Genomic DNA, 24,304 nt, shown 5'->3' on the forward strand with positions numbered 1-24,304 from the left:
TTTAAGATAGAGCAGGTTCCCTATGTAACAAGATTCATACTCCAAATGCAAAAACCTAGTCGTGAATATGTTGAGTCTTGATACTAAGTCATTTACTTTGCATGAAACATCTTCAATTTTAAGAACCTGAGCTTTCAAAGATACAGCCATTGATAAAACAAAAATGCTAAGTGTCACTTCTGTGAAAATCCTGTGAAGAGCATGGTACTTTTCAAAGCCCTCAGAAACTAAGGTCAATATATCCAGCCCCCAAACAAATGGGAGGCCGGATGTCCAAGAGGGAGAAGACAAATCAATCTATCAGAACCAGACAGAAGCCTTTCATAGATTTCTCTTCATTTCTGTTTCACGCTCACTTCTTTGGAGCTTCACAAACCAGAGCCCCAGAGGCCTGCAACTTTGGTTTTTCATTTTAAATGCCAGCCTCCCTGCCCAAAACAGCGAAGAAAAAAAGGCAGTCAGCATTTGGCTCAAGACTGGAGTTATATTTGTTCAAGAGTAGCTGGTTGCTGACCCAGGCCACTGCTCACACTGGTTTTGCTATGAAGTTCTGGACATTCTCCCTGAATTCACTTTTCTATCCCATTTTTATTTCAGCTCAGCAAGCCTTTACACTATAGATATAAAGATGGAAAAGATATAAGTTACTCTGATCAGACTTGGGTTTCCCAGGAGTCTGAGAGCAATGCAAATGATTTTTGGTCATCACCTCTTTTTGCCAGGCCCCCAAAATGGCCAATTCCAACAGATAGGAGAGAATCAAAATCACAAAAACAATTCTTTACTGCCAAATTAAAAGAGAATTCTCTACTGCCACATGCCCTTCTGTATAGATGCTGGTGAGGACAAAACTGTCCAAGTTTATTAAATAATGGGTCCTTAGAACAAGATGAAGAGAAATTCATAGTATCAGCATGTTCAGCTTGAACCTCGGTTCCAGACCGAAAAGAAAACTTACTGCAGACCTCATCACCATCAGCAAATTTTATTCAAGCACTGGACATAGTTTCAAACTGTATAAAAGCAACACAGATCTCTCCGTGCTTCTATTTATGCTGTGTCTTCGTCTGGGTTCTGGTGGTGGTGGTGAGCCTCTATTTACTTCGGTCCCTCTTCTCCCTCCCCTTGGCTCTGTCATCTCTGAAGTCCCTCTCTCTCTCCCAGTCACTTTCTGGCCACACCCTGGTTGGCTCTCTGTCCTGCCATCTCCTCTCCCGGCCACGGTCGTGGTCTCGGTCTCTTGTCCGAGAGTCCCAGTGCCTTTCTCGAGACCGAGATCGCTCCCGCTTTTCCCTTTTTCCCTCTCTGTATTGGTCGTTTTTAACAATTGGCAAATTAATGGGTTTTCGAAAAGGCCGATCACGCCCCCCAAATCTCAGTTGCCCGGATTCCTTTTTCCCCCCCAGACCTCCTCCAAGTCGCCGAGGGATCCACCCTTTGAGGGTCCTTTCCAGTTCATAGTCCACAAATATCTCATGCTGGTCAATAACCAGGCCGTCTGCATCTCGGTAAGCTTTGATCAGAGAACGCTCCTCTTTGTATTCAATGAAGGCATAGCCCTTTGAAAAGCCAGTGACCAAGTCCCTCACCAGCCGAAGCCGCCGGATGTCCCCATAGCGGGAAAATACTTCCTTTAACTTCTCCTCTTTGGTCTGCAAGTTTAGTCTTGCCACAAACAGGGTGAGGAGGGGGTCTCCTGTGACGCCTTTGTTGGGGGTGTATCGTGCCAACATTGCCCTCCAGACGGCACGATCGTGTGGGTCTTCATCAGTGCCATCAATGCTGCCAGCTTTAAGCGGGTCATACTCCTTGGCAATGGGCATCCAATCATTCATGTTCTAGGAAGGATCACAGCAAGCCTTTATGTAGCACCTATTATGAGCTACTCATTTAATCCTTACAGCAACCCCACGAAGTAGATACTATTATTCACTCCTTCTTCAATAGGGAAGGAAGCAGGACCCAGAGGCTGAGGCCTCCCAGCTACAAAGTGGGTGGAGGAGTATCAAAGCCAGACAGTGGGGCTCCAGAATGTTGTCACCCACCGCTCCACCCTCCATCCCGGGAAGAAGCAAAGGGCAATGTGCTTGAATTTGATCCATCTGTGTATCATCCAATTTAGTCACATCAGGACACTTACCAACCACATAATAACATGGCAACATGGATCAAAATCCAGGCTCGCCTTTCAGACTAAAATGGTCATTGGAAAACCAGCCTGGGAACTGCTATGAAAAATGGTGTTTTTAAAAACTCTTTACTGCCAAAAATTTCAAACACGTACCCATGTAGAGAATGGCATAGCCCTCCACAAACTCATCCCCTGACTGACCAACACGTGGCCAGTCTTGTTTCATCTGTGCCCCACTTAGATCCCCACTCTTAGATTCCTTTGAAGGAATTCTAGATACTACATGCTCATCTGCAAATGTTTTGGTATGCGTCATTAAAAGATAAAAGTAAGGACTTTTTTTTTAAAACACAAAACTACAAGGGAAAATGGTGCTTTTGATGTAGTATTTTGCAATAGGTAGCAAAGCTAAAACTACAGTGACCCAGCAGCAGCCCGCTCTGATTCAAAAGGAATATGGGATTTCTTCCCAGTCCCCTGGCTGATAATCTGTTCATGCCTTAAGGTATGGGAACTGATTGCAATGGTGATTTTAGCCCCACAAGCATACTGCAGTTGTCATTCCTTCTGATACAGGATACGTCTTTTTTTTTTTAAAGAGGGTGGGAAAGTTTAAGTTGAGAGGAGAGGCTGATAACATGGTAATTGATTCACATTCTGGTGAATCTGCTGGGATAATAAATACAGTGCTTGCCAACAATTCAGACACTGCTACTGCTCACATGACCACCTCTATAAAACGTTAGAGCCATTACTGAAATCTGTTACCCTAAAACCAGGACTCCAGGTGCTTGTCTGGCTCAATCAGTAGAGCATGTGACCCCTGATCTAGGGGTCATGAGTTCAAGCCCCACATTGGATTATAGAGCTTACTTTTATAAATAAACCAACAAACAAACCAGGGCTCTGTCAAATTTATATAGTAATCTCATAACATCTTTCCATGATATTTATTAAAATATCTATAATTTTCCCCCTCTAACTCATATTTTCCTCAAGGATCTTTTTGCTTTTCTTTTTCTTCGGTTGATGGGTTATGTAGGGGGAGTGATTATTTATGGGGTGCACTATGGAATTATCTTGCCAGTAAAAAGACCAAACACAGAATAAAATCCAAAGTCAATGGCACTGCACTCAAGACCTTTGACTGTCCCTTAGCCTCTTACCACAGTCCACGCAAAATCTATTTTACCCAGCATTGCTCCCCATTCCTGAAATGTGCCCTAATTCCCCAGCTCCAGGTCTTTCCCTGTGCAATTTCCTCTCCTGGGAACACTTTCTTCCTTTCCACAGCTCCACTTACGGAAATTCTATTGGTCCTTCCAAGCCCAGCTTCCAGCCTCTTCCCCAGGAAGCAAATTTATCTGTCCCACAGCTCAGGGCACCTCGCCTAATACCAATCACATTTCCCCCCTAACACACAGTAAACACTCTTTAGTCTAGCATATGCTTTACTTTATCTCCAGATTCTAGGATACTTCCTGATGAATACTGAGGAACTGAACCAACTCCAGTCAAAATTCAGTGAAGTTCTTTTGTGTCCAAATCAGACAAAAAGGATGATTTTATTGAGAACTGAGAAGCAAAACAACTTTATACTGTCTGCCACCACACTGTAAAAGGAGAGCACATATGCCTGTCATCAGTAACCAGCAACTTTGGAGAAGGCACCTCTGGTATCCTTATCGGTAAAAGGATGATAAAACAGCGGGAGCAACGAGACGAAAGAGGATTTCAGTCCCGTCTGGGTGCTGCCTCTAACTCACTTTGTGTCTCTTCTCTCTCATGGCTGGAACTTCTCCACATGAAAAAAAAGAAAATAAGAGAGAGCACTGTGTTGTTTGACTCTCTCCCTGCTCTAGTATTCTCTAACAATTCCATTCTACTGGTCCTACCATTCTAGACCACACTCCCTATCCTCCATCACAGGGCTGCAGGGAAACACACACACACACACGGACCATAATAATTATAGTTAACTTGTACTGAAGACTTAGGAGGTGCCAGGCACTAATGCTAAGCACTTAATTCCCCTCACGTCTCAACACTGTCAGGACGGAGGTTCTACTATTACTGTCATTTCAGATGAGGACGGAGACACACAAAAAGCTTTCTTTTGTCCCAAATCACAAGGCTAAGAAGTAGCCTTGCCAGGGAGTTACATTCAAGGGCTTTTACCACTCCAGAACTTGACTTGAGCTCTTAGTATTTTCTTAGATGGCTGTCACAAAATATAAAACTTTGAAGATGGGGCTAGCAACAGCAACAACAACAAAAACCAAGAGGATTCTGTGTTTTTGAGGCTGAGGAAAGAATCCCTTCCCCAACCAACAAGAAAAGGTCATAAAAGATCCATCAAATAAAACTGATACTATTCTACATAGAACTCCTTTCCAAAGCTTTAAGAATTATTTGATGTAGCAAAGACATTAGGGTTCCAAGCCAACAGCCAAGACAGTATTCTTGAAACATCTTTGGTACAAAAAGGTGGTTTTATTAAAGCACGGGGACAGGACCTGTGGGCAGAAAGCTGCACTGGGGTCATGAGGAGTGGCCCATTATATACTTTCAAGTTGGAAAGGGGTTAGGGATAGTCTAAGTCTCTAGCAATTTTGGAAGCAAGGTTTCCAGGGCCTTGAGGGGGCTAGCTATTGCTGGGAAAGGTAATTTATTACTGTCTAATAAAACCTTAGTCATGAGACCCTTGATGTATATTGGTGGGTCATATGCTTGGGGGATGATTGCCAACACGTACCTTGAGGGGGTAGAGATAAAGGAAGTTTCCAAAGGAATTTTTATATATTAAAGTAGACTTACAGGATCCTGAGGTTTGGGCTAAGACTGCCTTTTGCCTTTAGCAAAGTATCAACATCAAGGCAGTTGAGCCCCTAGACGAATGTCACTCTGCCTATTTCAAGGACTTGTCAGTGGGCTGTAGGTCGTAAGGAAATTTAATAATTTTTCTTCTGCCTTTGTTTCCCACATCATTCTTCAAATTAAAATTTGAAGAGAATTACAAAGGAAGAGTCTGAATTTTGTTTCTCCTTCATAGGTATACTTCTATCAATACTAAATGCCAGGGTGCCTGGGTGGCGAAGTCAGTTAAGTTGTCTGCCTTCAGCTCAGGTCACCATCTCAGGGTCCAGGGATGGAGCCCCACATGGGGATCCCTGCTCAGTGAGGAGTCTGCTTCTCCCTCTCCGTCTGCCCCTTGCCCCCCCCACCCCGCTTGTTTGTTTGTTTTCTCTCTCTCAAATAAATAAAATCTTTAAAAAATACTAAATGCCAAGGGGGGTTAAAAAAAAACCACACAGGGGCGCCTCGGTGGCTCAGTTGTTAGGCGTCTGCCTTCGGCTGGGGTCATGATTCCGGGGTCCTGGGGTCGAGTCCTGTATCGGGCTCCCTGCTCAGCCGGGAGCCTGCTTCTCCCTCTCCTACTCCCCCTGCTTGTGTTCCCTCTCTCGCTGTGTCTCTCTCTGTCAAATAAATAAATAAAATCTTAAAAAACACACACACACACACACACACACAAAAACTAAATGCCAAAAGAGCAGCAGGCTTCACGGCTTCTCATTCATCTTTCTGGGAGTATTCCCTCCGCTGCATTATGTTGAGATTTCCTACAGTTTCTTTGGATTTTTAGATAAATGTCATTATTTCATAAATGGGAATGAGATGTGAGAGATGAATGGTGGGGAATGAAGGTGGATGGGGAAACTAATCTTAATTAAAGACAAAAGTGTGAAAGTGAACAAGATCACGGGATCGGAGACAGAACACCGGGTTTAAGACCTAGTCCGATCTTGGGCAAAGTTTAAGTCAACTGTAAAACGTAGCTACAAGCCACTTCACTAGGTTTTTGTGAAGATTAGGTAAGACAGTGTCCGTGAACGTGCTTTATAATTAGAAATTAAACAGATCAGGGCGCCTGGGTGGCTCAGTCGGTTAAGCGACTGCCTTGGGCTCAGGTCATGATCCCAGGGCCCTGGGATCGAGCCCCGCATCGGGCTCCCTGCTCGGCGGGGAGCCTGCTTCTCCCTCCCCCACTCCCCCTGCTTGTGTTCCCTCTCTCGCTGTGTCTCTCTCTGTCAAATAAATAAATAAAATCTTAAAAAAAAAAAAAAAAAGAAATTATACAGATCAGTTATTACGAAAACGTCCAACAAAGCGTGCCTCCCCTTACTAAATGCCGAGTTTAGAATATTCCCGCGCTTTGCATCCAAGTCAACTGAAGTCGGACCCGCGGAGCGCTCCGGAGCATGCGCAGTGGCGCCGCGGCCGCGAAGGCGGAAGTCTGGGGGGAAAAGCCTATATACTCCCAGTAGCCCCGCCGCACCTCAGCCTTGACCGAGGGCCCTCGAGGCTGCCCCCCGCCCCGCACACCTCTCACCATCCGAGTGGGAGAGGGGGAGAAGAGGCCCTTCTTCCACCCGAGCTATCGCCCCCGCTTCCCGCACCACAACCCCAGAAGGGCTCCCCCTTTGCCAGGCTCCAACATGGCGGCCCTTACACGAGTGGACGCACCGTCCGGACCGAATTTCCCTCGTCCTTCCCGCTGGCGTGGGCTCTGCTGCCACCAGGCCGCTCCCACTCACCTCAGCAAGGCTCGGGCTTCCCTTCCCACCTTAGCCAGCGGACTCCACGGACTCGAAGCGCCAGCGACTCCTCGCGCCTGCCTGAGCGGTCCTTTATATTGGAAGAAGCCGATTCGCCACGAGCAGTGCTTCTCGTTTTTGCTTTTAGGAAATGTCATCCACGTGTGTTGAGCCTCGAGGGTGTATCATCGCCGAAGAGAACGGGCTTTCCCGTTTTTCGAACTTTTTGCGCGACGACAGAAACTGCTAAATTGAACGATTGAGTTGAAAGACTAGCGAATGTGCGGTTAGGGGTCTGGGAGGAGCCGAACGGTTCGCCTTCCGTAGAGAAGGGATCTGTCAGCGCGGCGAGATGGTCGGTTCTCGGACTCACTTTGGGGGTCGGATTATGTTACGGTGTGTTCAGAGGGTGCGTGTGCTGGTTCACACTGCAGAAGAAGAGCGCCCAGGGAAGCGTTGACAACCCTGACTCCATCTTGCACCAGCCACCATTTTGTGGAGTTCCCCGAAGAGCAGCCCCTCTCGGAATCACGGTAAACCCTCCGCGGTTTGAACACCTGGAAAGTTCCCTGCGTCTCACAGACCTGAGCAAAGAAAGCCAACCGGTCACTCGGCAACCCATACCAACGGAAATTTCTCCCTCGCTGGGGTAAACAAGCCTTAAAGAACGCCTCTAGGGACGGGCACACCCGCTGAGTCGGATGGTGCTTCGCAGTTTGCAAACCTAAATAAAGAGTTGTCTCCTTTTTCCTCGCTTTGTCTTCGCTCACAGGCTCGCTCCTGAGGTTTTTCCCTAACAGTTTGTGGAGCAGCCGAGGAAAAAACGTGAAGCGGTCTAGGCACCTGCTGCGGACCTCCGGACCTGCCAGAGTGAGCACCACAGCCCCGCTTTGCTTCTCTTAGGGTGGCTCCTGGGATGGGGGGTGGTAGTGACGGGCATGGTCCTTCATATCCCCGACCCCCCACCTCCGAAGAGCTCAGGAGACTTTTCTTTCTTTGCTTTTTTTTTTTTTTAAGATTTTATTTTTAAATAATCTGTACACCCAACGTGGGGCTCGAACTCACGACCCTGCGATCAAGAGTCTCGTGCTCCATGGACTGAGCCAGTCAGGCACCCTGAGACTTTTTGGCGGGGAGGAAATTTCCTCACTTCAGAACTGTTAGCAGTTCAGGGCAGGGTTCCTCCAATACAGAGTGGGTACCAGTCTCTCAGAGCTTTTGATGATCAGCCTGCTGATTGTACAGATGAAAACTATGGCCCCGGGGCACCAGCGTGGCCAAGCATCTGACTTCAGCTCAGGTCATGATCTCAGGGTTGTGAGATGGAACCCTGCCCCAGGCTCCTCCTTCAGCGGGGAGTCTGCTACTCTCCCTCTCCCTCTGCCCTCCCTCGCTCGTGCTCACTCGCTCTCTAAACAGATAAATAAAATGCTAAAAAAAACTATGGCCCCGGGAGCTGTAAGTTTCCTCAACCTGGGTTCAGATCACAAAATATCATTTAATACTTCACTGGCCTCCTTGGGGCACCTTTGATATCCCTAAGTTGGTGTATTTAAGAGCACAATTGGAAAGGTGAAGCTATCATACTTCACAAAATCAATGGAAGCCTATCTTCAATTGGTACTTAGAAGACCCCAAAAGAACCTAGTCAGTCATAGCCTCTGCGAAAGAAAAAAACTCAAAGAAAGATGAAAACAATTAGAACAACTCAACACTGAATCAGAAATTACTCCACATCTTCCATTTCCAGTTCTCTGTCCCCCACAGCATGCCTTCTATTTCCTCTGCTATATGCAGATCTTTCCAAACTTCCTTTTTCCCCTCTGAAGTTTCTCCTTCCCCAGCCCTGCCGCCATCCATCCTCCCAAAACTAACATCATAGCACCTTTCAAAGTCAAAGTTACTTGTCCTAATCCCAATAATCAGGTCCTTCCTTTCACGTCCTGGTCCTAAATAGAACTTCTTAATCTTGCAAAAGACTTTACTAACCCAAAAGAAAATTCAAAAGAGTTCACCTGACAATCAATTTGGACTATCAATGCCCTTAATGCAAGCCCTTCTGACTTTTACCAACTAATAGGCATGCTCGTTGGACCTCTACAGGCCCAAGAATGGATAAATAAAGCTGGATAGGAAGACCCCCCTGCAGGATTTTAAACTTCCTCATAATGAGGCCCTAGAAAAAACTTCTAATATAGCTGCAAATTTAATCAAAATGATTCCCCATATGTGGGCACCTCAAATAAATTAGAAGGCAGCACAAAACAAAAAAGGAAGAACTTGTTTTAGAGTTTTTTGATAGATTCGAAAAAGGTTTTGTCCAAAATTCTGGAACCCTTAGATTGGATAAAGGATCAAATTATTTAATTCAGTGTTTCTAGAGGACTTCCTTTTTTCAATCTTAACTGTGGTCAGACAACATGACCCTGACCAACAGACCACAACTCCTCGTGATCTAGCCACCACCACTAACAGATTGGCAAAGATGATTGGCTAATAACAAAAATAAATTTTAAATAGAACAAATGGCTAACCTTATGGCTCTACAAACGGCAAACCCCAAATCTATGTCATAAGTTAAAACATCTGGGCACGTCTGGGTGGCTCAGTCGGCTAAGCGTCTGCCTTCCGCTCAGGTCATGATCCCAAGGTCCTAGGATCTAGTCCGTGTCTTGCTCAGCAGGGAGCCTGCTTCTCCCTCTGCCTGTAGCTCCCCCTGCTTGTGCTTTTATGTTCCCTCTGGCAAATAAATAAATAAAATCTTAAAAAAAAAAAGTTAAGGGGCGCCTGGGTGGCTCAGTCGTTGGGCGTCTGCCTTCGGCTCAGGTCATGATCCCAGGGTCCTGGGATCGAGCCCCGCATCGGACTCCCTGCTCGGCGGGAAGCCTGCTTCTCCCTCTCCCCCTCCCCCTGCTTGTGTTCCCTCTCTTGCTGTGTCTCTCTCTGTCAAATAAATAAATAAAATCTTAAAAAAAGTTAAAACATCTGGCTCAACTGATAAAACATGTTTCTTTTGCAGAAACCTGGACATTTCAGGGGTCAGTAGGGTGAGCCACTCTTGATCTCAGGGTCATGAGTCCAAGCCCCACCTTGGGCATGGAGCCTACTTAAAACGATTATAAACAAAAATACCCTGGACCTTTCAAAAAGGAATGTTTGAAATATAAAATATGGCTCCAAAAGAACAAAAGAATCCTGGGGCGCCTGGGTGGCACAGTCAGTTAAGCATCTGACTCTTGATTTCAGGTCAGGACATGATCTCAGAGTCCTGAGATCAAGCCCCGAGTCTGGCTCCTCACTGGGCGTGGAGCCTGCTGAGGATTCTCTCTCCTCCCTCTGTGCAGCCCCCTGCAGCCCCACTCACATATGCATACATGTGTGCACTCACTCTCAAAAAAACAAAAACCAAAAAATCAAAAATCTCAAAAACAATTCCTCGATCAGATTAGAGATGTTCCAAGGACAAAAGGAGGATTTTTTTCCCCTTTCTCCTAGCAAACACCACCGGAGAAACTCCCATAACAATTCAGAATGAAGACGGTTTTATTCTTTTTTTTTAAAGATTTAATTTGATTAATTAATTTATTTCAGAGAGAGAGTGTGAGCGGGGGAGGAGCAGAGGGGGAAGGACAGGCAGACTCAGCGCTGAACCCAAAGTCTGACTTGGAGCCCAGAGTCTGACGTGGAGCCCAGTCCTACCACCCCAAGATCACGACCTGAGTGAAAATCAAGAGTCGGATGCTGAGCCATCCCACCCAGGCGCCCCTAAGACGTTTTGCTCTTATAGACACTGGAGCAGCTTCTTCAATCCTCAACCACTGATCTATTTTCCAGTCCCTGGCCTCAAGAATACAAAAGCACTTAACCATCAGGGTCAGGGTCACTAATCAGCCACCAACTATCACATTATCTCAACCCCTCGAGTTCATTCTTGGCACTTGACAAGGCAACCATTCCTTTTTATTGGTGCCCTCATCCCCAGCACTTTCTTTTATTTTTTAAGTAGACTCCATACCCAATGTGAAGTTCAAACTCAGGACCCCAAGATCAAGAGTCACTGCTCTACCAACTGAGCCAGCCAGGCACACACACCCCTCCAGGACTTTTGTTAGGAAGAAATTTTTTGCAGGCATACCAGGCCCATATTTCCTTTGACCAAAAAAAATGAAGTGCTGTTATATCTGCCTTCTCAATCTTCAGAATTCCTAACTGATCTGCCCAGTACTACCCTCCAGTAAGTCCACTGCCCCCGCTCCCCGTTCCTAAATGCACTCCCTGATCAATTGTGGGTAACCTCTTCTACCAATATAGGACACATAACCTCGGCTTCCCTAATAACTATTCAGATTGATCCATTAAAGGCCTTATCCACTATTAAGTAATACCCTTTAAGCACTATGGCCATTAAAAGAATAACTCCTATTATTCAAGACTTTATCATCCCCACTACTAATCCTTGTATTACCCCAATTTTTCCAGTTAAAAAGCCCCATAATAGAGGAAGGCATTTTGTTCAAGACCTTAGGGCAATTACCAATACAGTCATACCCTGTCACCCTATTATTCCTGACTCCCACATCCTCCTCTAATATACCAGCTGAAATTACTACGTTTTCTGTCATTGCCTTGTACAGTGCCTTTTTCAGCATCCCTGTCAGCCCCCAAAGTCAGTATCTTTTTACTTTTGCATGGAACAATCAACGATACACTTGGATAGTCCTACCCCAGGAATATGCTAAAAGTCCTACCTATTTGCTGACCTAAAAGATCTTGATTTCCCTGGGATATCGACACTTTACAATATATAGATGATTTATTACTATGTTCTCCCACCCTAAAGGCTTGTCCCACTGATGCTCAGTGCCTTCTCAAACAATTAGCCAACAAAGGACACAAAGATCTAAAGATAAATTACAACTCTGTTCTGCTTCAGTCAAAATCCTAGGCCACCTTTTCCTGGATGGGCTAAAAATAGAACCAGACAGAATTACTACCTTCACCCAGTTCCCTCAACCTCAGACTAAAAGACAATTACAGGGTTTCTGGGTCTTGCTGGGTACTGTCGTCTTTAGATTCCCAATTATTTCCTCACAGCTCACCCCTTATATGCCTGCCTTTGCAAACCTGATCCATGGCCTCAAGAGGCCCAAGATGACTTTATATCTTTTTTTTAAAGTTTACTTATTTAAGTAATCTCTACACCCAGCATGGGGCTCGAACTCACCAGTCAAGATCACAAGGTCACCAACTGAGCCAGCCAGGCGCCCCACCTTTATATCTTTAAAACAAACAAACAAAACCAGCTCATCTTTTCCACAACTCTAAGACACCCTAATTGCCAACTGCCCTTCTCCCTTCTTGTTCATCTGGGAATCCCAAAGGCTTGGAGGCCTACAACATCCCATAGGATATTATAATCTTCAAGTAGACCCCGTGGCCAGATGTTTATCTCCCAGACTCCATGCCCTAGCAGCCTGCCTCTGTACTCATTACTGCCGCTGAAAAACTAATAACCAGATTCTCCCATGCAGGTATTAGTTCCACATACGCTTAAAACTCTTAGACTCCCACCACACCCAACACCTATCTGCCAGTCGACTTACAAAATTTGAACTAGTTTCCTTCCTCTCCAAGCATTTCAGTCTCTCATTGTCCTCCTCTCAGTCCTGCTACCTTATTTCCCTTACCCCTCAAAAACTCAACTGAACACAACTTCATCATTGTAACTGACTCATTACTTACCCCTCAGTTAGACTTTCACGAAATACCCTTCCCAAATCCAGATTTTATTTGATTTACTGATTGATCTTACATTAAAAGATGATCAAGGGCCACCTGGGTGACTCAGTTAAGCGTCTGCCTTCAGCTCAGGTCATGATCTCACTCTCTTGGGATTGAGCCCATGTCAGGCTCCCTGCTCAGCGGAGAGTCTGCTTCTCCCTCTCCCTCTGCCCCTCCTCCCTGCTCATGTGCTCTCTCTCTCAAATAAATAAATAAAATCTTTTTTAAAAAATGATCAATAGGGCGCCTGGATGGCTCAGTTGGTTAAGCGACTGCCTTCACCTCAGGTCATGGTCCCAGAGTCCTGGGATCGAGTCCCACATCCGGCTCCCGGCCTGGTGGGGAGCCTGCTTCTCCCTCTGACCCTCTCCCCTCTCGTGCTGTTTCTCTCTCTCTCTCTCTCAAATAAATAAATAAATAAAATCTTTAAAAAAAATGATCAATAAAAATACAATGCAGGACACTCTAGTACCACTGAAAAAATTATTGAAGCAGAATCTTTATCCCAGGTTCATGTGGCCCAACAAGCTGAATTATATGCTCTAATAAGAGCATGCCAATTGATAATAAATAAAACTCTCATCGTCTATACAGACAGCAGATATGCTTTTGGGATCACCCATGATTTTGGTAAGCTCTGGAAGCAGGGTTTCTAACATCCTCTGGACAACCCATAAAAACAAAACTTAGGGGCACCAGACTGGCTCAGTCGGTGGCGCATGGGACTCTTGATCTTGGGGTCATAGTTTCGAGCCCCATGTTGGGTGTAGGAATTACTTAAAAATAAAATCTTTTAAAAAAACCCCAAAACTTATTTATTTTTTTTAAAAATTTATTTATTTGACAGAGAGACAGTGCAAGAGGGAACACAAGCAGGGGGAGTGGGAGAGGCAGAAGCAGGCTTCCGCTGAGCAGGGAACCCAATGTGGGGCTCGATCCCAGGACGCTGGGATCATGACCTGAGCTGAAGGCAAATGCATAACGACTGAGCCACCCAGGTGCCCCCCAAAACTTACTTATTAAAACTGCTTGACTCCAGGGCACCTGGGTGGCTCAGATGGTTAAGCGTCTGCCTTCGGCTCAGGTCATGATCCCAGGGTCCTGGGATCGAGCCCCGCATCGGGCTCCCTGCTCCTTGGGAGCCTGCTTCTCCCTCTGCCTCTCTCTCTCTGTCTCTCATGAATAAATAAATAATAAAAAAAAACAAAAACAAAAAAAACCTGCTTGACTCCATTCTCCTTCCCTCCAGCTTAGCTCTTATAAAAGTTCAAACCCATTTCAAACTTGATAACCCTGAAGCCAAGAGCAATCGTTAGGCTGACCAAGCCACCAAAGATGTGACACTTCAAACTTCTGATTCACAAATATTCATCTGTATGACACATGGGGCACAAATAAAATGGTCCTATGGGCACAACAATACTATTGGAAACCATCTCTAACTGTTGCCCAACTAATATTTCAAAATGTACAATTTGCCCCCTTGCACAATCCTGGGAAACCATATCACACTGTGTGTGTTAGGTCAAGTTCCTCTTCCTGAGGGGCCTTTTGACATCTGGCAAATGGATTCCATCCAGCTTCCCCAGTGGTAACGATCTGTATGTTGTCTCACAGAACTGAGGCATTTCCTTGCAGGCAAGCAACAGCAAAAGCAGTGGCCAAAAACCTATTAGAAAACAATCATTCCCAATTGGGATATTCCTTGATAGCTACACTGTGATTGAGGAACCCATTTTACTGGACAAATTGTCCAAGAGGTCTGCAAAATCTGGCCATCTTTCAACATTTTCATTGCACCTACCATCCTCAATACTCAGGATTGGTTGAACACTCTAATGGCCTAATCAAAACCCAGTTGGCCAAACCAACAGCTGCCTTTGGTCCACCCCAGTCCAAAGCCTTGCCTCTTGTCCTTTTAAATCTAAGGTCTCTACAGATATAAATCTCACTTTTGTATTAGCTGATTGCTATAATCTATCAAGCTGCAACTATATCTCATCCACCTCCCCTAACGCTACTGCCCTCTGCCAGGTCATCCCAGAGCAGAAGATGAATAATGAAACTTACTATCAATGCTTGGGTCCAGTAATCTCCAGGGGAATGATTCATAAAAAGCCCTGTCACTGGAACCCTTGGAAGAGGTTTTGCTATAATCAAACCAATACCAAGTTCTAGCCTTACTGCAGGGCCCCTATCTTCCCACTGTGCCACTCTTCTTTCCCAATCATCAGTAGCACCACTCTGGGCGATAAAACAGGAGCAATTCAATCTTGGTGTGCTCCTGAAGCGTACTTGTTCATCTGTGGTTGTCCCCTTAATTATCTTCCCCTATTGGCAACCCCTATGAAAAAATAACTAACCAAACCCTACCCTTCAAATGCATTAACTGGGTCACTAGACAAAGCATGCTAGGATTCATACAACCCCATCTGTCTATCATGTTGCCCACAAACCCCACAGTCCCTCATAGAACCAAAAGGGCTTTAGGTATAATAATTGCTAGAACTGGTCTGGCCATAGGCATGTTGGCCCCCTGGGAAGACTTTGCTTATCATGAAGCTACCCTGTGTAATTCAACAAATACCCTAGAAGAATTATCCCACTATATTGCTTCAGTCCTGCAAAACTTAACAATCATTCTTGCACTCCCTTGCTTCAGGAGTCCTAGACTATCAAATAGCACTGCCAGTTGGCAGGACAAGGGGGTGTCAGCTGTTGCTGATAGCTCTTGTTACACCTTGAGAACTACTTCCTCCCCAAAGTAGAGCTACATAATTTTTTTATACAAGCCTCCTAGCTTCACAACATCAACAACCCCACCTCCAGTGAAATTTGGAATCACGTTAAAAGTTATCTACCATTATCCAATCTCTTTAGTTGGTTGCCTGGCAAAATAGGAAACATCCTTCAATCTGGACTACAGGAGGTGCCTGGCTGACTCAGTCATAGGTTCGAGCCCCATGTTGGGTGTAGAGATTACTTAAAAATAAAATCTTAAGGGGTGCCTGGGGCTCAGTCGGTTAAGCGCCCAACTCTTGATTTCAGTTCAGGTCATGACCTCAGGGTCCTGGGATAGGGTCCTGGGATTGAGCCCCGTGTCAGGCTCCGTGCTGAGCTCCGTGCTGAGCACGGAGCCTGCTTGAGATTCTCTCTTGCCCTCTCCCTCTGCCCCTCCCCACCCTGTCTGAAATAAATAAATTTTTAAAAAACTAAGTCTTGGGGCACCTGGATGGCTCAGTCGTTAAGTGTCTACCTTCGGCTCAGGTCATGATCCCAGGGTCCTGGGATCCAGCCCCGAATCGGGCTCCTGCTCGGCAGGAAGCCTGCTTCTCCCTCTCCCACTCCCCCTGCTTGTGTTCCCTCTCTCGCTGTGTCTCTCTCTGCCAAATAAATAAATAAAATCTTAAAAAAAAAATTAAGTCTTAAAAAAAATCTGGACTACAGTACTGTATGGTACTATTAGTTTTGGGATTAAGCATCTGATTGCTATATAAAATACTCTTTCTAGGGGTGCCTGGGTGGCTCAGTTGGTTAAGCATCAGACTCTTGATCTCAGCTCAGGTCTTGATCTCAGGGTCACGAGTTCAAGCCCCGCACTGGGCCCATGCTGGGTGTGGAGCCTACTTAAAAAAAAAATACTCTGCTTGTTTCCAGAAGTTGCCTCTCTTTCTCTTCTTCCACTCCCAAGCTAATTATGATGACTTGGGCTTCTGAATGTACTGCTCCAACCCTATGCCCTGTGATTCTTGAGGCATAATTAAAGACCCCTGCCGTTAGCGTCACAGTTAAGAAGCTCAGATTTAAAATTTGTGTGTGAGGGGCGCCTGGGTGGCTCAGTTGGTTAAGCGACTGCCTTCGGCTCAGGTCATGATCCCGGAGTCCCGGGATCGAGTCCCGCATCGGGCTCCCTGCTCAGCAGGGAACCTGCTTCTCCCTCTGACCCTCCCCCCTCTCATGTGCTCTCTCTCTCTCGTTCTCTCTGTCTCAAATAAATAAATAAATACATACATACATAAAATCTTAAAAAAAAAATTTGTGTGTGGGATGGAGGAGAGAACCATGTGGTCAATAAATACTTGTAGAGCGGATAGATGTATGCATTCTGATTAGGTTATGTTTCTTTTTTTGATAGGTGCTTCTATTGGGGTAGATTACAACTGGATTGTGTTACAACTTGAAATTTGTTGATACAATCATGCTTAAATTTGATGGTGGGTGTCTTGTGGTTTTCTTCAGCCACTCATTTTATGATCAAACCTTACAAGTGGATGATTTCTGCAACTGATGTCATTTTCAGTCTAATCTTATCCTTAGAAGGTAAGTTTATCTATAATTACTAAGGATGTCTTACTGTTACCTAGTCTTCATTGAATCTTTATTACATAGGTAAATGTAGCTTTCTTCATAGTACGTTTTCTTAAAATATATTAATAAAAATGTATCATTGAGTAAAAAATGAGTAATACCTATGGTTTAAAATTGTGTTTAAAAATACGTGTGGGGGGGGGCGCCTGGGTGACTCAGTCGCTGGGTGTCTGCCTTTGGCTCAGGTCATGGTCCCGGGGTCCTGGGATCAAGCCCTGCATCGGTCTCCCTGCTCCACGGGAAGCCTGCTTCTCCTTCTCCCACTCCCCCTGCTTGTGTTCCCTCTCTCACTGTGTCTCTCTCTGTCAAATAAATAAATAAAATCTTTTTTTTTTTTAAGATTTTACTTCTTTTTTTTTTAAGATTTTATTTATTTATTTGAGAGAGAGAGAATGAGAGAGAGAGAGAGCACATGAGAGGGGATAGGGTCAGAGGACGAAGCAGACTCCCTGCTGAGCAGGGAGCCCGATGCAGGACTCGATCCAGGGTCTCCAGGATCATGACCTGAGCCGAAGGCAGTCGCTCAACCAACTGAGCCACCCAGGCGCCCCAATAAATAAAATCTTTTAAAAAAAAGTGTGTGTGGTTAAAAAAAAGTGTGTGTGTGGTATATGTGTAGATGCAATAGAATACTACTGAGCCTTAAAAGGAAGGAGATTCTAATCATTGCAATAATATGGATTAACCTGGAAGACATTATGCTAAGTGAAATAAGCTGGCATGAAAGGACAAATATTGTATGATTCCATTTATATGAAAGACCTAGAATAGTCAAATTCACAGAGACAGAAAGTAGAATGTTGGTGGGTTTAATGTTAGTGTTTAACAGGTACAGAAGTTCAATTTGGGAGGATGAAAAGGTTCTGGAGATGGATGGTGATGGTCACACAACATTATGAACGTACTTAATGTCACTGCACTGACACTTAAGAATAGCTAAAATGGAAAATTTGTATGTGTATTTTACAACAATAGGAAAAATTTTGTTAAATATATATATGCGCAGTCCAGTAGCAATGAGCGCAACTTAACATCCAGATCTTGGTTTCTAGTATTCTCCAATAAAAGTAAACAGTGCTCCTTGGAGAAATGGCAATTCTCGCCCTGGGGCAAGAAATACACACGGTGAGTTTGGAGCAATGTGTAGTGCCAGAAAATACGGAAGTGCTAAAAACAAAAAACTCACCAATGATGATGATGTCACAGGGACATGGGAGCCACCTGATAAAAGCAGATAAAGTAGTGTTAGATTGTAAACCAAAATAGGGGCGCCTGGGTGGCTCGGTCAGTTGGGTGTCTGCCTTCGGCTCAGGTCATGGTCTCAGGCTGGCATAGTGGCTTCCTTCCAAAGAGAACAGTATGGCAAGGGGATAGGGAGGAGTAACTTTCCAGTGGGGAAACCTAACACTGCCTCAGTTTGTGGTCGAGATCAACATCAATGGTGATAAGTATGTTGATGGCATATACCTTTGACATGATGTGTGGAAAATGGCACTTTACCTATGTAGACTTTCTCCCCAAAACCCATAACCCCATAACCCCTCTAATCATGAGAAAAGCATCAGACAGATCCCAGGGAACATTCTACAAAATACTTGACCAGTACTCCTCAAAACTGTCAAGGTCATGAAAAGGAAAATCAGAAACTGTCACAGCCAAGGGGAGCCTAAAGAGATATGGCAGCTAGATTTAGTGTGGTGTCCTGGATGGAGTCTGAAACAGAGAAAGGACTTTAGGAAAAAAACTGAGGAAATCTGAAGGAAGTATAGACTTTAGTTAATGAACTGATATCAGTTACTTAACTGGAACAAATGTACCACACTAGTGTAAGGTGTTAATCAGAGGGGAAACTGGGTATGTGTTCTAAATTCCCAGTTTCTGTACTAGCATCCTAATTTTTCAGTAAATCTAAAACTGTTCTTGAATTAAGAGTTTATGAAATACATATGTGTGAGTGTGTGTGTTTAGAAAGAAAAAAGAAGAAACCTACTACTACATCCAACAACGTGGTTGAATTTCTCAGACAGAGCAAAAAAGCTGGACTCGAAGGAGTACAGACTATACGTTTTCACTTATGGGAAATTCTAGGATAAGCAGAACTAACTTGTGATGATGATAAGGATCAAAATAGAGGTTTCCTGTGGAGGAGGGTGTTACTGATGGGGATAGAGCATAAGGGGGCCTCCTGGGGTGCTGGGAATACTTTAGATCTTTATCTTGATGGTGGTTATAGAGTTACACGTTTATGAAAAATTCATCAAGAAGTACATCTAATGGTGCAGCCACTCTGAAAAACAGTATGGAGATTCCTCAGAAAGTTAAAAATAGAGCTACCCTACGACCCAGCAATTGCACGCACTGCTAGGTATTTATCCAAAGAATACAAACGTAGTGATTTAAAGGGGCACATGCACCCCAATGTTTATAGCAGCAATGCCCACAATAGCCAAACTATAGAAAAAGCCCAGATGTCCATCGACAGATGAATGGATAAAGATGTGGTATATATATATAAATATAAGCAATGGAATATTACTCAGCCATCAAAAAGAATGAAATCTTGCCATTTGCAATGACGTGAATGGAACTAGAGGGTATTATGCTCAGTGAAATAAGTCAGTCAGAAAAACAAATACCATATGATTTCACTCATATGTGGAATTTAAGAAACAAAACACATGAACATAGAAGGGAAGGAAAAATAAAATAAGACGAAAACAGAGAGGGAGGCAAACCGTAAGAGACTCTTAACTATAGGAAACAAACAGGGTTGCTGGAGGGGAGGGGGGTGAGGAGATGGGGTAACTGAGTAATGGGCATTAATGAGGGCACTTGAAGTAATGAGCACCAGGGGTTTGTATGCAACTGCTGAATCACTGAATTCTCCCTCTGAAACCAATAATACAGTATATGTTAATTAAATTGAATTGAAATAAAAAATTTTTTTAAAAGATGTACATCTAAGATTTGTGCACCGTAACATACAGGGTATAATGTGTTACACCTCAATCAAGCAGGAGGCACTGTTAGTAGGGTAGCCTCTAGCCACTGGCCACCGGCTGTATAAAGTTCAACTTAATTAACTTAAAAAAAATCTTTTTTGAGAGAGTGAGCGTGGGGGTGAAGGGGCAGAGGGAGAGAGAGAGAATCTTTAGCGGGCTCTTTGGTCAGCGCGAGGCATGCGCAGGGCTCAACGTGGGGCTCAGTCTCAGGACCCTGAGATCAGAATCCTGAGGTCACGCCCTGAGCCAAAATCAAGAGTCAGATGCCTAACTGACTGAGCCACCCAGGCGCCCCTGACTTAATTAATTAAAATTTAACAACTCAGTTTCCCAGTTGGATTAGCCACATTTCAAGTGCTCAAGAGATGTGGTAGCTAGTGGCTCACATATTCGACAGTGTAGATACAGAACATTTCCATCACTGTAGAAAGTTCTGTCAGACCACACAGGTGTACAACAGTGTTGTTCCATAGAAAGAGAATGTCAGCCCATATGTCATCTTAAATTTTATAGTAACCACATTAAAAAAGTGAAAAGAAACCAGTGAAGCTAATTTAAATAATATTTTTCTTTTAACCCAATACATCCAAAACATCATTTTAACATGTAATCATTAGAAATGTCATCAGAGAGGGTGCCTGGGTGGCTCAGTTGGTTAAGCGACTGCCTTCGGCTCAGGTCATGATCCTGGAGTCCCGGGATCGAGTCCCGCATCAGGCTCGCTGCTCAGCAAGGAGTCTGCTTCTCCCTCTGACCCTCCCCCCTCTCATGTGCTCTTTCTCTCTCTCATTCAGTCTCTCAAATAAATAAATAAAATCTTAAAAAAAAAAAAAAAAGAAATGTCATCAGAGAGATGGCTTCTATTCTCATTTTGGAATTCCAGTATGTACTTACAATTATAACTCATCTCAATTAGGACTAGCCACATTTCAAGCACTTGTTACTCATACTAGTGGCTACTAGATTAGTGCAGGTGTAGGTTACATCAAGCTGCTGACTTTAGTAGCTTCTGGGGATAACGGCAGGATTGTGCAAGAGGATCTCTCGCTTTGAAGTATGTTTAACCAAGTAACATTTAAAAATTTTTCACAATGAGCATATGTTCACATGTTTCTTGTGTTAGTTGGGTCTTCCAATTAACAGAGGGTCAGACCAAGTTAGGAGCACAAAGAGGGTTAGTGGAGATACCGCTGTGAGTCACAGAGAAGGAGGAAGCAGTGCTGGGCAGAGAAAGCCTTCAGACCAGATTGCAGGTTTGGTGTCTGAGAAAGGAAAGGAAAGAAACAGGAAGCAAGAACCTCAGACCAAAGCATGGACTTGGCCGCCCCAGGGAGGGTTGTCCCAGAGCAGATTGCCTGTTAGAGTTGTCTCATGTTGGACACGAATGTCATGGTCCTAGTCTCCCTGCTGTGCTCAGTCATCAGCGGAGAGCCCCTGGGAAGCGTGTCCCGGCGTGAAGGCTGCGCAGAATCCAAAGGTGCTACAGCTGGAAGCTGGCAGCAAACAGCAGCCCTCCCACTGACCGGCAAGTTCTTTCCTCTTTTTTTTTTTTTTAATTGTTAATTGTGGTCAAACAAACAAAACATAAAATTTACCATTTAAATTTCTTTTTTTTTTTTAAAGATTTTATTTATTTATTTGACAGAGAGAGACACAGCGAGAGAGGGAATACAAGCAGGGGGAGTGGGAGAGGGAGAAGCAGGCTTCCTGCAGAGCAGGGAGCCCGATGCGGGGCTCGATCCCAGGACCCGGAATCGTGACCTGAGCCGAAGGCAGACGCTCAACAACTGAGCCACCCAGGCACCCCGCCATTTAAATTTCTAATTACCATCTAATTTCTAAGTGTACAGTTCTGTGCTGTTAAGTATATTCGTATTGTTGTGCAACCAACCACCAGAACTGTTTTACCTTGCAAAACTGAATCTCTGTCTCCATTAAATAAAACTCCCCAATCCCCCTGCCCCTGGTAACCACTGTTTTGCTTTCTGTCTCTATGAGTTTGACTATGGTAGGCACCTCACATGAGTAGCATCTAGAGCATTTGTCTTTTGTGGTTGGCTTCTTTCACTTAGCATCATGTTCTCGGGTTCATGCATGTTGTAGCAATTGTCAGAAAGTCGTTCCATTGTATGGGTAGACCACACTTTGCTTATCCATTCATTTGCTGATAGAACATTTGGGTTGCTTCCACCTTTTGGCTAGAAGTGAATGATGCTGCTATGAACATGGGTGTACAAATATCTTTTCCAGATCCTGCTTTCAGTTCTTTTGGATATATACCCAAAAGTGGAATGGCTGGATCATATGGTTATTCTATTTTTAATTTTTTAGGAACCACCATACTGTTTTCCACATCGGCTTTTCTGGGTTTTGTTGTTGTTTTTGTTTTAATAATAGCCATCCTGATGGCTGTGCAGGGTGTTACCTCCTTGTGGTTTGATTTGCATTTCTCTAATTAGTGATGTTGAGTATCTTTTCATGTGCCTCTTGGCCTCTTGCAGGGTCATCTGAAAGGCTCTCCCTGACGGCCAGGTCTAGAGAAAGCCAACTTTTGAATTACATGGGTTTTAAACTCTGTGGGTCCACCTGGATTTATTTCGGTAAGTACAGGACAGTCCTGTAAATGTATTGTCCTTACGATCTTCTTAATCACATTTTATTTTCTCTAGCTTACTTTATTGTAAGAATACAGTATATAATACATAGAACATACAAAATATGTGTTAATCGATGTTTTTATTATTGGTAAGGCTTCCGGTCAACAGTAGGCCATTAGTAGTTAAGGTTTGGGGGAGTCAAAAGTTATATGTGGATTTCTGACTGTGTGGGGAACTGGCGTCCCTAACTCCCGTGTTGTTCAAGGGCCAGCTGTAATTAAAAATTAATAGCAGAATACTTTACAAACCAAGCAGAAGATCTAGAGGGCAGCAGGGACCACCCTACTTGAGATTTCTGTAGAAGTTGCACACTAATAGAATCTTAGAGCAAACCTGCCCGGCACTGGGCTAGGCTCATTTCATCATCTCAACAACTCTTTGAGGAGTGTATTTTTACCTTCCAGGGTGCAGCAAGAGCTAGCCTGGAGGGTGGGGCGGAGGATTGTGTTCCCTTCCGCCAAAATCTCCTGTAATGCTTCTTCACCCACTCACCACCGTGAATAAACATTTCACCTAAGTTTAAAAACAAAACAAAAAAAGTATGTTCTTATGCAAACACAGATTCAAAACTAGTGCCTGGGTACCACCCTTCCTGCAACCAGACTGTTTTCTAAAGACCTTTAACTCCTAGAGATGAAGTCACTGACCCAAGGTTGCAGGCATTTAAGTCAAACTGGAAAATCTCCAAAATCCTTGCTGTTTTGGTACATGATTTAAGGGTAAGAACACTTGAAAATAATGTGGAGAACATGAAGAAAGCTATACTGAGTGTACCACTCAGGAAATAAATGGTGCCACAGGTATTCAGGAGGAGAATAAAACTCACTCTGCTTGATGTATCAAAATAGTGATGAAGGGGCAGAAGGCAAGCTGAGGACAAAGCACAAGCTGACACCCTGCTTTCCGCCCCCTCCTGCCCCCCCACTCCCAGGTGGGACAGGTGGGACATTTCTCAGGCACTCCTGGCTGCCCTAACGCTAAGGGAAGGGAAAAAAATGGTTAGCTAATAGAGATCACAGTCCTGCAGGATATGGGTCTCCGTCAGCTTACAAAATGTCTTCGTGATTCACAAGAAAAAAAGCATTCTTATCAATAAAAGCATTCTTGTCAATAACCTAACTTCCAGAAGGAAGCTCCCAGCTGTCTTAATGTTATGCTTTACTAGAGGGAAAAACTTGACAATGACAAGGCCTCCAATATCTTGTAGGTTGTCCTCTTTTAGCATAAAAAATTCTTTTGAAAACCTCTCTTTGGGGCACCTAGGTGGCTCAGTCGTTAAGCGTCTGCCCTCAGTTCAGGTCATAATCCCAGGGTCCTGGGATTGAGCCCCGCATCGGGCTCCTTGCTCCGCGGGAAGCCTGCTTCTCCCTCTCCCACTCCCCCTGCTTGTGTTCCCTCTCTCACTGTGTCTCTCTCTGTCAAAAAATAAATAAAATGTTTAAAAAAAAAGAAAACCTCCCTTTTCCTTACCTCCCCCAACTCCAGAATATATAATTAGTTGCTCTTCACAATCCCTGGGCAGCAGCTCTTTCTGCCCATGGGTCCTGTCCTCATGCTTTAATAAAATCACCTTTTTGCACCAAAGACATCTCAAGAATTCTTTCTTGGCCCTCGGCTCTGGAACTCACCTACATATCAAAATTACATAATCAATAGGACCACAGATATTTGCCAATGGGACTTTCCTTTTTTTTTTTTTTTAAGTTTTATTAACTTAAGTAACCTCTATACCCAACGTGAGGTTCAAACTCACGACCTTGAGATCAAGAG

At 44.3% G+C, this 24,304-nt stretch overlaps 1 protein-coding gene and 1 long non-coding RNA gene across 2 annotated transcripts; one reads left to right on the plus strand and one right to left on the minus strand.

Moving 5' to 3' along the window:
• Positions 1-969: 969 nt before the first annotated feature.
• SNRNP35 (small nuclear ribonucleoprotein U11/U12 subunit 35) lies at positions 970-6,917 on the minus strand. Its single transcript, XM_035016855.1, has 2 exons — positions 6,727-6,917; positions 970-1,838 (listed from the first exon to the last, which is right to left on the minus strand). The coding sequence occupies exon 2, from the start codon at positions 1,833-1,835 to the stop codon at positions 1,095-1,097; it is 741 nt and encodes a 246-aa protein (XP_034872746.1). The 5' UTR covers positions 1,836-1,838; positions 6,727-6,917; the 3' UTR covers positions 970-1,094.
• LOC118018396 lies at positions 6,397-24,237 on the plus strand. The gene is made up of 5 exons (XR_004681390.1): positions 6,397-7,375; positions 7,499-7,596; positions 16,643-16,827; positions 22,379-22,477; positions 22,939-24,237. It is a non-coding gene; the product is annotated as an uncharacterized LOC118018396 (long non-coding RNA).
• The last annotated feature ends 67 nt before the right edge of the window (positions 24,238-24,304 follow it).

This window comes from Mirounga leonina, unplaced genomic scaffold (genome assembly GCF_011800145.1).
Source record: "Mirounga leonina isolate KUSES-001 unplaced genomic scaffold, KU_Mleo_1.0 Mir_171, whole genome shotgun sequence".
Lineage (NCBI taxonomy): Eukaryota > Metazoa > Chordata > Mammalia > Carnivora > Phocidae > Mirounga > Mirounga leonina.

Excerpts from the sequence above, each read along its gene's own strand:
- SNRNP35 (XM_035016855.1), bottom strand. The coding sequence starts at position 1,835 with ATGAATGATTGGATGCCCATTGCCAAGGAGTATGACCCGCTTAAAGCT.